This window comes from Phasianus colchicus, chromosome 40, assembly GCF_987193195.1.
Source record: "Phasianus colchicus chromosome 40, bPhaCol1.hap1.1, whole genome shotgun sequence".
Taxonomy (NCBI): Eukaryota; Metazoa; Chordata; class Aves; order Galliformes; family Phasianidae; genus Phasianus; species Phasianus colchicus.
In genome coordinates, this window is record NC_143475.1 from 207,356 (window position 1) to 219,403 (window position 12,048).

General features: G+C 49.4%; 1 protein-coding gene and 1 pseudogene across 1 annotated transcript; one reads left to right on the forward strand and one right to left on the reverse strand.

The window, feature by feature from the left end:
* Nucleotides 1-1,031: 1,031 nt before the first annotated feature.
* Nucleotides 1,032-2,000, reverse strand: LOC116237105 (olfactory receptor 14J1-like; annotated as a pseudogene).
* A 4,705-nt stretch (nt 2,001-6,705) lies between these two features.
* Nucleotides 6,706-7,841, forward strand: LOC116237114 (olfactory receptor 14J1-like). The gene is made up of 2 exons (XM_090130317.1): nt 6,706-6,715; nt 6,940-7,841. Exons 1-2 carry the CDS (start codon nt 6,706-6,708, stop codon nt 7,839-7,841), a joined length of 912 nt encoding a protein of 303 aa, XP_089986443.1.
* Nucleotides 7,842-12,048: the final 4,207 nt, after the last annotated feature.

Here is a 12,048-nt window from a genome sequence, read left to right on the forward strand (position 1 = left end):
GCAAGGAAAGAATATAGCACCTTTTGTCTCAACCCAGGAATTGATGAGTTGTGTCTTCTTCCCTGTCCTGATGAGGGGCAGTGACAGAGCAGCATAGGGGACACCTGGGAGCCAGGCAAGGTGAGCACAGCACAGCTGGGTGCTGAGTTCCAGGGTGATTTGGGTCCCAGCCCTGCAGCATGAGGCTCCATGTGCCTTCCCCTCTGCAGGACAGCCCGGCCCCACCGCCCCACAGGCAGCCCCTGGCAGCTCAGTGCAGGCACTGTGTGGGGCAGCATGCATGCAGTGGTACAGAGACGTGCCCCCAGCACAGCCCCTGACACCGCACGTCCTCCTTCTCACAGCACCTACTTCCTCCCCTTTATTTCTTTTTCGTCTTCATCACGGTGCACCCTGGCTCACCTTTTAGCTCTTTTCCCCCAATTTGTCAAACTTCCATTGCTTGTTTTGCCACAATCAGCAACTTTCTATCTTGGTGCACTATAACTGCAAACAGTTGATACCAAACCCAAGAACACATCTTTGCACCTGGTGCAGGCAAAGAAAAAAGCAGTCCATTGTGATTTCAGTGCTTCTGTGAAACAGGATTGTTGATAAAAACAGGGCTGTTCACACACCAAGCAAGCTAAACTGGGAAATCTTACAATGATCACACACACTGATTCCTCTTGCTAACGTAGTTTACTGATTCATTAGCTAATTGATACCTTTTGCTAATCAGGCCTCTTTCAGCTCCACGGAGCCTGCTAGCATCTAATTTGCTTGCAGATACAGGAATGGAACATAGAGGCTGTGGGAGAGTCAGCACGGATCCAGAGTTCATACAGGCTCCAGGAGAAAGAGAGTGGAGTGAAGTCCTGCAGAAATGGAAGGAATCAAAACGTGTTTAGGAACATGATAATCACTAATGATAATTACACACATACATAGATAAATGAACAGCAAGGAAAAATGTAACTATTAATACAAATAAAGAATAATTATAAACAGTAAAAAACACAATGAAAGCCTGTAATGGAGTAGACTGTGAGTCATTTATAGAGACAGATGAGAAGTTTATCCCTGCTGAAATGTGACCATGACATCATTTTCCTCACTGCATCCTTGATCTCCTGGTTCCTCATGCTGTAGATGAGGGGGTTCAGTGTTGGAGGCACCACCGAGTACACAAATGCCACCACCAGGTCCATGGATGGGGAGGACATAGAGGGTGGCTTCAGGTAGGCAAACATAGCAGTGCTGAGAAACAGGGAGACCACGGCCAGGTGAGGGAGGCACGTGGAGAAGGCTTTGTGCCGTCCCTGCTCAGAGGGCATCCTCAGCACGGCCCTGAAGATCTGCACATAGGACACAACAATGAAAAGAAAGCACCCAAATTCTACAAGGACACTAGCCATGATAAGCCCATCTTCCCTTTGGTAGGAATGTGAGCAAGAGAGCTTGAGAATCTGGGTGATTTCACAAAAAAAACTGATCCACAGCATTGCCTTGGCAGAGAGGCAGAGAAAATGTATTGGCAGTGTGCAGCAGAGCGGTGAGAACCCCAGTGCCCCAGGCAGCTGCTGCCATGGTGGCACAAGCTCTGCTGTCCATCAAGGTCCCGTAGTGCAGGGGCTTGCAGATGGCAACATAGCGGTCATAGGACATGATGGTGAGAAGATAAATTTCTGTTGTGAACAATAAGACAAACAAGAACACCTGTGCAGCACATCCTGAGTAGATGGTCCTGGTGTCCCAGAGGGCATTGGCCATGGCTTTGGGCAGAGTGGTGGAGATGCAGCCCAGGTCGAGGAGGGCGAGGTTGAGGAGGAAGAAGTACATGGGGGTGTGCAGGCGGTGGTGGCAGGCTACGGCTGTGCTGATGAGGCCGTTGCCCAGGAGGGCAGCCAGGTAGATGCCCAGCAAGAGCCAGAAGTGCAGGAGCTGCAGCTGCCGCGTGTCTGCCAGCGCCAGCAGGAGGAACTCGCTGATGGAGCTGCTGTTGGGCATCTGCAGTTCCTGGGCATGCAGTCCTGTGCAGAGTGCAGAAGATAATGACAAGACCATTCTCAGAGGCACTCCATCTGCTACACCGTAAAAGTTTTTATTTCTTTTAAGGAAATGTTCATTTTACACCATAACTTGATTTTTTTTTTTTTTTAATCTTTTCTTTTCATGAGATTCAGCATCCCTTTAGAAGTAGAAGCTTAAGGAACTCTTACTTTCCTCTAATTTCCTTATCATATCTCAGCTGCCTGGATATTTTCCTCTTACCATCAGTTTCCACATTTCATATTTTTACCCTGTCTGCACCCAGAGTGCCCATCCCAACCTGTGTGCACATAAATTTCTCATACAGAGAGCTGTCTGTTTCAGGATGATGCACTAGTCATCTCTGCAGAGAACGATGATAATTACAGCTGGTGCTACCCTTTGGGAGGGAAGAGGCTGAAAACACATAAGAGTATTGTTCACATAACGGCAGACTGAGAAATGTACAGAATCAGAGAATCACAGAAACACTAAGATTGGAAAAGACCTACAAGACCATCCAGTCCAACTATCCACCTATCACCAATAGTTCTCATTAAAACATATGCCTCAACAAAAAATTCAAACGTACCTTGAACACCTCCACGGACAGTGATGAATTCAGGGCAATTCAGCACAATTCAGGATTCTCAGAGATGTGTTCATATTTCACAGCTCCTTTCATATTTCTGTCTACAACTCTTTCCCCTTCCCTAGGAAAAGGAAAATCCCTGCCTTGTCTCTCCTCTTGCACGGTGCCCTAGACAACACCTTATGGTGCAGTGTAGCTGTGATCCCCCTGCCCCAGGCAGCAGCTGTGTCAGCAGTAGCCCCCTGCCCTGCCATGCCGCGGGGCTCCTTCCCCCCACACGTCTCCCCACAGCGCCCTGAGCAGCTCCCCGGGCAAGCTGAGTGCTGAGTGCTGAGCCTGGCAGGCGGCAGAGTCCCTGCCCCGGCACACAGCCCCTGGGGCACAGCAGGGACCTGCTCTGCAGGACAGCCCTGGGCACCCGGCTGCAGCCCCAGCTGCACAGCCTGCAGCCATCCTGGGACACGCAGCCCTCAGTGCTGTGCTCTGATGCTGCAGCACGGAAAACCTCAGCTGGAGCAGGTCTTTTTCCATGATAAAGAAGCATGAAGTTTATACATCCTGATCTGCAATGGGATGTCCCAGATTTATTCATCCCATCAGTTAAAGCAGATGCATTGTCTGCAGCAACTTACCTTGTTGAGGTCTGGGAGAAATGCTACTTCAGTGAGCTCACAGCCTTCTCACACTGTTCAAATCCTGTAATCTCACTTCCATCTCTCCTCTCCCTCTCACCTGCAGATCATGCCAGCAGCCCAGCTGCATGGTGCATGGGAGCTGCTCCTGGGCACAGCTGTCTGCAGCTCTGCCCACTTGTACGAGCTCCCTGTGTCCCAGGAGCCCAGACTAACTCTAAATTTCTAAATTAATCTCAGTAGCTACACTAGGACAAACATTCTGCATTGCTCCCAGCTGACCACTTCTTGTTTCCAATTCCTATATATGCTTTCTTTCTGTACTGTACACCACAGACACTTGAAGAAGACAAGGTGTGCTCTCCTGAAGCCAAAAGATGTGAGCTCGTCTTTTGTCCTCCCATTCAGACTCCTCAGCTCCACCATCCCATGGCCACTGCAGACCAGGTTCTCTTTGATCTTCACATTCCACATCATCCCTGCCTTGTTGGTGAGTATGAGATCCAGCAGAGCACCTCTCCTCTTTGGTTCCTCCATGGCTTGGTCAAGAAGCTGCCAGCTGTGCCCTCCAGGGACCTTCTTGATGGTATATGTCCTGCTGTGCTGTCCCTGCTGCAGGTAGTGGAGAGAAAAAGGCCTCCGAAGGGGACAAGGGCCTGACAACATGAGGCTCCCATCTGTCTGCAGAGGGCACCTTCCACTTGCTCTTCCTGATCAGGCAGCCAGGAGCAGACACTTTTGGTCTCCTCTGTTTGTCACTGCCATTCGCTCTGACCTGGCTGCTCTGCCATCCCCATCAAGAGCTCAGTGCATTCTCATACTTCCTTGTCTCCTTGCCCATCCATCGTAAAGACTCTGTATCCCCCTTGTGCTACAGTCCAGTTGTGGATGTCATTTAACCATGTCCCTGTGATCCAAACAAAACCTCAGGCCTGCAACTGTACTAACATTTCTAGCCCAGTGAGTATTGGTGATCCATTAGTGTAAAAAGACATACAGAAACATCCTAATTGGGAAGCATCATTGCTCTTAGCCTAAGTGGATAGCTCATCTATGGTATTTTTGTCCAGAAGGAGGCATATGGGCGTTAGACCCACTGTGGGACTCAGAATTGTCCAAGCAGCCACGGACACTCCTGGGCATGGCTTTCCTAGAGGCTCTGTGCAGCATATGCAGCTGCATGTGAGTGTGCTGGACAGCCCAGGGAACTGGCATGACACTAGGCTGCTTCTGATGCCATTCACATGAGAGCACATAGAAAACTGAGGCTTCTTCAGGTGAAGAACACAGATGTGTGTCAGCTCTGTAGTGCCTGGAGCTCCAGAATAGGCAGCAGATGGAGAACAGAGGAAGATCTGCCTCTTCTTTTGTGAGCTCATCCATTTAGACAGCTGAACAACTCTGCATGCTCCATGGAGATGAGTAAAAAAGACAGTGCCCTAAATGCAGTGGTCTGTTGTCATTTAGGATGGCCAAGAATACCTCTGTTCCATCTCTTGCCCTCAGCTGATGCTCAGGAAGGAGGTGTCTATCTCAGGAATTTCCCACACACTTTACAAGCACTAGCACACATCCAGGAGCACCCCAGGCACCTTGGTCATCACCCAGGGTCTGTGTGTGAGCAACTGACTCTCCACTGGAGGACCAAGGACTCAGAGCAGGAGCTCACATGCAGGCAACTCTTTGTGCATATCTGAACTGAACCAGAGAAATCCCAAACCTATTTCCGCCATAGGGTTTCTATCCAGGGATGAGATGCCAGCACTGCCTCAGCTGGATCACTGCCCTGCCCAGTGGAAGTCTACCCCTCCCTGTCCTTGTCTGCATGCCCTTTTTGTTACAGCAAACACTCACTGAAGGACTAACTGTATGTCCGAAATTAGTTACTGTCCACTGGACATTTGGTGGTTAATGCAGCAGATTTCAGAGTACAATCATGACACTGTTGTCTTTCAGGAGCTGTTGGCCATGGAGACCCAGGCACATCTCCAGAGAGATCATTGGGAGGATAGAAATCACATCCTCTGCTGCTGAGCTGTTCTGGGCTCCTGGGACACAGGGTGCTCCTACAAGTGGGCAGCGCTGCAGAGAGAGAGCTCTAAGAGCAGCTCCCATGTACTGTGCATCAGTACTAGGGGCACATTCTGAGGTGACATGAAGATAGAAGAGAAAGGAGAGAGGGATTACAGGATGTGTGGGGTGTGAGCAGACTGCGACCTCACTGCAGGAGCATTGCTTTTAGCCACTGACACGGTAAGTCTCTCACTATAGGTAATGCAAACACTTTTCCAAGAGGGATCACCAAATCTGGCACATCCCAGTGCAGATCAGGCTGCATACACCCAGTGTTTCTTTATCATGGAATAAGAGCTGTTCCAGATGAGGGCATCCCTGCTGCAGCGTCAGAGCACAGCTCTGAGGGCACATCAAAGTGCATTTTACTTCTCAGATATATCAGAGATATATATATATCTCTGAGATATATCATATCTCAGAGATATGATCAGGGAATTACCCCCTTCAGTGCAGGGACCTTCTTCTGAACAAGCTCCCACCCACAAACGCCTCCGCCCTCATGACCATGGGGTCCGATGTGTGAACCACCTCCTGTGCAGGCAGAGCTCCAGCAGAGCAGAGCAGCATCTCCCCAGGCACGTGTCCATCACCCTCTGCAGTGCACAGGGGCTGAAAGCCACTGCATGGTGCTGCGGGCAATGCAGTCTGTGAGGCTGGGAAGGAGCTGGCTTTCCCTTAATGAGATGCCATCATTAGAACACATCTCCCTGAACTGTCCTTCAGAGCTGTGAGCTGACCTACAGGATGCAAATCTTTCCCATAGCCTGGAGATCAAAGTGCAGAGAAGAAGCAGAGAGATGCAATATGCAAGGAAATGCTGGTGAAATGAACATTAGGTTTCCTTTGCAAGACGTGTGGTGATGAGGCACTGCTGAAGTAAGTTGAGAAATGGTGAATGCACAGTGATGAACAGTGGACTCCAGTTTTCTGAGCTGGGTCTGACTTCATAATTTTATGGGAATGCAATTGTCTTACATTTGCAAAGTAATCAAGCTCAGAGCAATTGGAAAGAAACCCAGTCAGCTCTCTTTACCCTGCACTAAGCAGCAGTGAATCCCTTTGCCTTTCAGGTCTTACAGCTGTTCAGACTTCAGCAAACACTCCATAGGCATGGTGAGCAGGATGAGAATTTGTAGGAAAAAGCAATTCCTAGAACTTCTATTTTTGACCAACATATTTTTGGCACAGCTGCAGCAGAGCAGAGTAGGATCTCCAAAGGCACGTGTCCATTGCCCTGTGCAGTGCACAGGGGCTGAGAGTCACTGCCTGGGGATGTGGGCAATGCAGTCCCACATATTTTTGGCATTTATGTTCAGATGCTGACCAGCACTTCTACATTAGAAGTGATTTTATCTGATACTTTCTGAAATGGAAATCTGTCCACGCACAATCACCATGTTCCCAAGTACCCATAGGGACAAGTCTGCTTCATTGAGATAAAAAGTGCAGAGTCCCTCATGCCAAACTCAACCTCATGAAATGTAGATTACATCACGGAGCTGAATGAACACAGCCTACATACAAAGACTTGTCCTTGACTTTTTCCTCCTTGAACAGGTCCTGGTGCCAAGAAGTACCAGATGCCCAACAGCAGCTCCATCAGTGAGTTCCTCCTGCTGGCGTTGGCAGACACGCGGCAGCTGCAGCTCCTGCACTTCTGGCTCTTGCTGGGCATCTACCTGGCTGCCCTCCTGGGCAACGGCCTCATCAGCACAGCTGTAGCCTGCCACCACCGCCTGCACAGCCCCATGTACCTCTTCCTCCTCAACCTCGCCCTCCTCGACCTGGGCTGCATCCCCACCACTCTCCCCAAAGCCATGGCCAATGCCCTCTGGGACACCAGGACCATCTCCTATGCAGGATGTGCTGCACAGCTCTTTTTCTTTTCTTTTTTGCTTTCAGCAGAGTATTCCGTTCTCACCATCATGTCCTATGACCGCTACGTTGCCATCTGCAAGCCCCTGCACTACGGGACCGTGATGGACAGCAGAGCTTGTGCCATCATGGCAGCAGCTGCCTGGGGCGCTGGGGCTCTCCATGCTCTGCTGCACACTGCCAGTACATTTTCAATACCACTTTGCCAAAACAATACCGTGGACCAGTTCTTCTGTGAAGTAGCCCCGACCCTCAAGCTCTCCTGCTCAGAATCTGACTACCTCAGGGAAATTGTGAATGTCTATTTTAGTCTTTGTTTAATCATTGGTTGTTTTGTATTCATTGTTGTGTCCTATGTGCACATCTTCAGGGCCGTGCTGAGGATGCTCTCCAAGCAGGGACGGCACAAAGCCTTCTCCACGTGCCTCCCTCACCTGGCCGTGGTCTCCCTGTTTCTCAGCACTGCTATGTTTGCCTACCTGAAGCCACCCTCTATGTCCTCCCCATCCATGGACCTGGTGGTGGCATTTGTGTACTCGGTGGTGCCTCCAACACTGAACCCCCTCATCTACAGCATGAGGAACCAGGAGCTCAAAGATGCTCTGTGGAAACTGATGGACAAAGGCCATACAATGACTTTGTCTTCCTTCCTGTAAGACATTGCTGGAGCTTTCGGGGTCAGCTGTTCTCAGCACCCTATAATCCAGCAGGAAGCATACAGCTGTTAATCAAACTGTGTGGTGACTGCAGCCTGCAATAGCTGACGGGCCATCCCTTGGCGCCTGGCTGGGGTCTGTGCTTTCAGGCTCACATCTGTCAGTGCCTCTGACAGGCCAGCAGCAGCACCTGGTTTGCATGTTGGTTGTCAGATCCCCGCTTCCTCAGTTCCTATGAAGCCTTGCATAGGAAAATGTCTTGGTTATGGGTTCTCATCTCAGCGGCTCAACATATTACATGAAGTCTCCCTTCAGTGCATCTTTCCATTTGCCACACAGAGGTGGGCGCTGCCTCCACAATGCCCTAGGGTAGCTGAAGCACACATGAGAGCCCAGGAAAGGTTGCCCAGGTCTCTCATGAGACATTCTGGAGCATGAATTTGTAGGTAGGAAGTGCAACTCTGCGGTAGCGCAGAGCTGCTGGGCAGGTGGTGCAGGTCCTCCTGCAGTATTTTGTGTCCTTCTCCTTCCTGAGTCAGGTGCCACTTCCATCTCAGGAATGGAACAGCCAACAGAGGTGAGACAGAAACTTTTCAAGAAAAGGCTCAGTGTTGCACTGAGAGACAGAATTCAGTGGTGTGGTGGCACTGTGTTGAGCTGAAGCTCAATCCCATAGACCCTCAGCATTGCAGCTCCTGTGGCTTGGTGACAGTGCTGCTGTGTGGCTGCAAACACAAGCAAGGACACGCAGTGGGCACTTCTGTCACACAGTCTGTTTCCACCACAACAAGTCCATTGTTAACGGAGATCTCCTCATGGCAGTGCCTGAAGGCTCTGGGCTTCATTAAATGTTGCTGACAAGAACATTCCCAAGGATTGGACTGCACAGATTCCCAGTCTTACTCTCCCACTCATGCTAAAACCAAGTTTTAGTTGCTAGCATTACAAAATTGTATTTAACAATTGTTAAATACCCTCACTGCAGCCCAAAACAGAACGCTAATCCGTAATGCTTACCTGTACCCTTACACTGTCCTGAAAACCTTAGCAGAACACCAAGCCCTCTTACTACACATTTGCTTAAACTCTGCCTCAAAAGGTGAGTTCTAACCCTTAATCCCTATCCTGAACACACAACGGCCACAGACCCTGCTCCTCTGCTCTGCCTTCCTCACCTTCAACCCCTCCCCTAACGCTAAACTTTGGGTACTTGGCTCTGCAGGGCAGAGCAGGAATGGTGGAGTCTTAGTCCATTTAATGCAGTGATGAATGTGAGGTGATGTGTGTACAGGAGGTGACGTGTGACTGATCGGCTTGAGGCCATAAGGAGGAGGTGGGTAGGAATGCTGCCATGAGCTCAGCTCTACCTCAGGCCCTCATGGGCCTGCAGGTGGCACGAGGCTGTGAAGGTGGCTGTGAGATCACAGAGGAAGAAGGAGGTTTGTGTAAGGGATTGTGATGGCTCTTCTGTGTGAGTACACAACTCGATAGCAGGAGGGACACATGGCTTTGTGTTTCAAGGGACGTTCAGAGGGGCTTGAGAGACATCAGTGACATGATTGCAGTGCCAGGGTCAGAGCACGGCGGAGAGGAGAGGTGGGTTTCTGCAGACCACAGGGAAATAGGGGCTGGGCTGGAAAGCATTGGAAATCCTGCAGAGGAGAAGGCAGTGGGTGCTGGTGAGGATGGAGGGCCCCAAAGCAATAAGGTCTTTGTCCCCTTGGCTATGGTTTGTGAGGAGATTTATTATGCTTATGGTAATGGGTCCTCAATGCCTCCTTGCATCTCTTTGCAGAGACTGGGAGGTGTCACACCACTGTCCTTCACATGGAGTACACAATCCGCCCCACCACACCAACCCCAGGATAAACTCTGAGCTCATTCCCTCAGATACGATGGATCTCCCCTTCAGGGTCTGGATGTCAGGCCTTGTCTTTCTTCATCAAACAAACCAGGAGATTTCTCAGCACAATGCTTTAGCTAACTTTAATCATTACCTCCAATTCCCTGCTCTAACAAGTCCAAGGGGAGGCTGTGTTGGTAATGTCCCTCAGTGGGCCCCATTAGTACGCCAAGATCCCTCATCTTTTTCTTCCAACTTTACTTTCTCAAGTGCTTGCAACATTCTCCACTCAATACCTGAGGTTCTTAGACCTGACGTCAAATGTACCACGGGTCTCTCTGAAGTACAGCAAGTTGCAATGAGCCATGTCTGTTCCATAATGTGTTTGAAGTCAAGATTTATACAGACAGTTGGTGAGCTTTCATAATGTAGTAAAGAAAAAAGACTTCAAAGTGCACCCAATAAAAATGTTTTGTGATTTAAAGTAGTGCATCTTGTTGTTTTTGGAGCATCATTCTTTTGGAGAGGATCCAGAGGAGAGCCATGGAAATGATCAGGGTGTTGGAACACCTCCTCTACTAAGACAGGCTGAGGGAACTGGGCTTGTTCAGCCTGGAGAAAAAAAGGCTACGGGGTGACCTCATTGCAGCCTTTCAGTAACTAAAAGGAGCCTACAAACAGGAGGGGAAAATCATATCTTTGAATCTTTCTCTAGGTAACAGTAGGACAAGGGAAAATGGTTTGAAGTTGAGGGAGGGGAGATTTAGGTTGGATGTCAGGGGGAAGCTCTTTACTATGAGAGTGGCGAGGTGCTCGAGCAGCTGCCCAGAGAGGTTGTGGATGCCCCATCCACCCTTGGAGGTGTTCAAGGCCAGGTTGGATGGGGCCCTGGGCAGCCTGGACTGGTATTAAGTGTGGAGGTTGGTGGCCCTGCATGTGGCAGGAGGGTTGGAGATTCACAATCCTTGAGGTACCTTCCAACCCTGGCCATTTTGTGATTCTGTGATTCTCCAATTGATGTTAATCCAGAGAGTCTCCTAAGGAGATCTGCATAGGCAGGAAAAGCAATTGCTTGAGGCAGTACGGACAATCTGACTGCTCACCTCCCCAGGCCTGACGTATCTGCTGTATGCCACCTGGCACTTGCATCACTTTTCCCTACAGCAGAATTCTCCACTGAAGTCTGCAGCTGGATGTTACGGTTTCTTTACACCGTTCCTTCACCTGCTTTCCTTAGAGAACTGACTGCACACAGGCACAGGATGTTGCTTCCTACTTTGAAACAAACAACAGTAAAACAGTACAATTTCCCTGGAAAGAGAACATACTCATCAACCATATCCCAACAGCATGGTTCACCTTCCCAATAGGATAAGGTAGATAGGAAATGATAAACATTAATAGGAAAAACATTCAAATTGAAGGATAAATGATAAGGAGCAAAACCCCACTGTGTGATCACAAGCATCCCATGCCATCTCCAGGGGCCCCAGAGGTCCTGTCTGGGACAGGCAGCTTTCTAAGAGGACCTGCAGGAGACCCCTAGAACTGCAGATAGAACTTGGGAAGAAGGTCTCAGGCCAGTAACTGCCAACAATTGTCTTTGTCCCTGTAGCTGCAGCCCAACCCAGTGCACTCAATGCCCCCCGACAAGTCAGTGGAGCCCTGAGAGTGACCCAGCACTGAAATGGCCACTGGGAAGCCAAGAAACTCTGATTTATTCTCAATAAACACAAACATCCATGAACCATTGTGGGTCATTGGTGTCAAACTCAGCCTGAAAGACTCAAGTATAGGTCACAGTCACTGCGGTGAAACCCATCACATTCAAGGAGGAGAAGTTAAATAATTTAAAACATACAAATAGGCTACTAACAACTTATGTATAGCCAGCATTGAAAATAGATGTCACACACTGCAAGAGTATCCTGCCCAAATTAAAAGGACAATTTGTTACATGGCTCAGGGAGTGCCTGAAGAAGGTATTGAGGAAGATGGGGCACCTCCCCTCCGTACCCTTTGTTTAACAAGGACTCTGAAGAAAATCACCATATCAGTATGAACAAGAAGAGTGTTGAGACATCTTCAGGGCTGACACCCGATAACAAACAAAATAACAGTAATTAACAAATGTGAACCTTTGATACGATGGTGAACCTGGGGTACCCAGCCAGTGGGGAAACAGGGGAGGCAAGGGGGGAAGAACAGGGTATGCAGACTGTCATGTTGTGTCCATAGGTGCTCCTGCCTGTGGGACGCCCACCGTTGCAATTGCGACTAAAATCTGCTTTTCTCAGAGATCCCGTCCTGACAAAAATCACTGGGATGTTTCCAGCATCTGCAAGGGGTGCCTGTGTGTGTGTC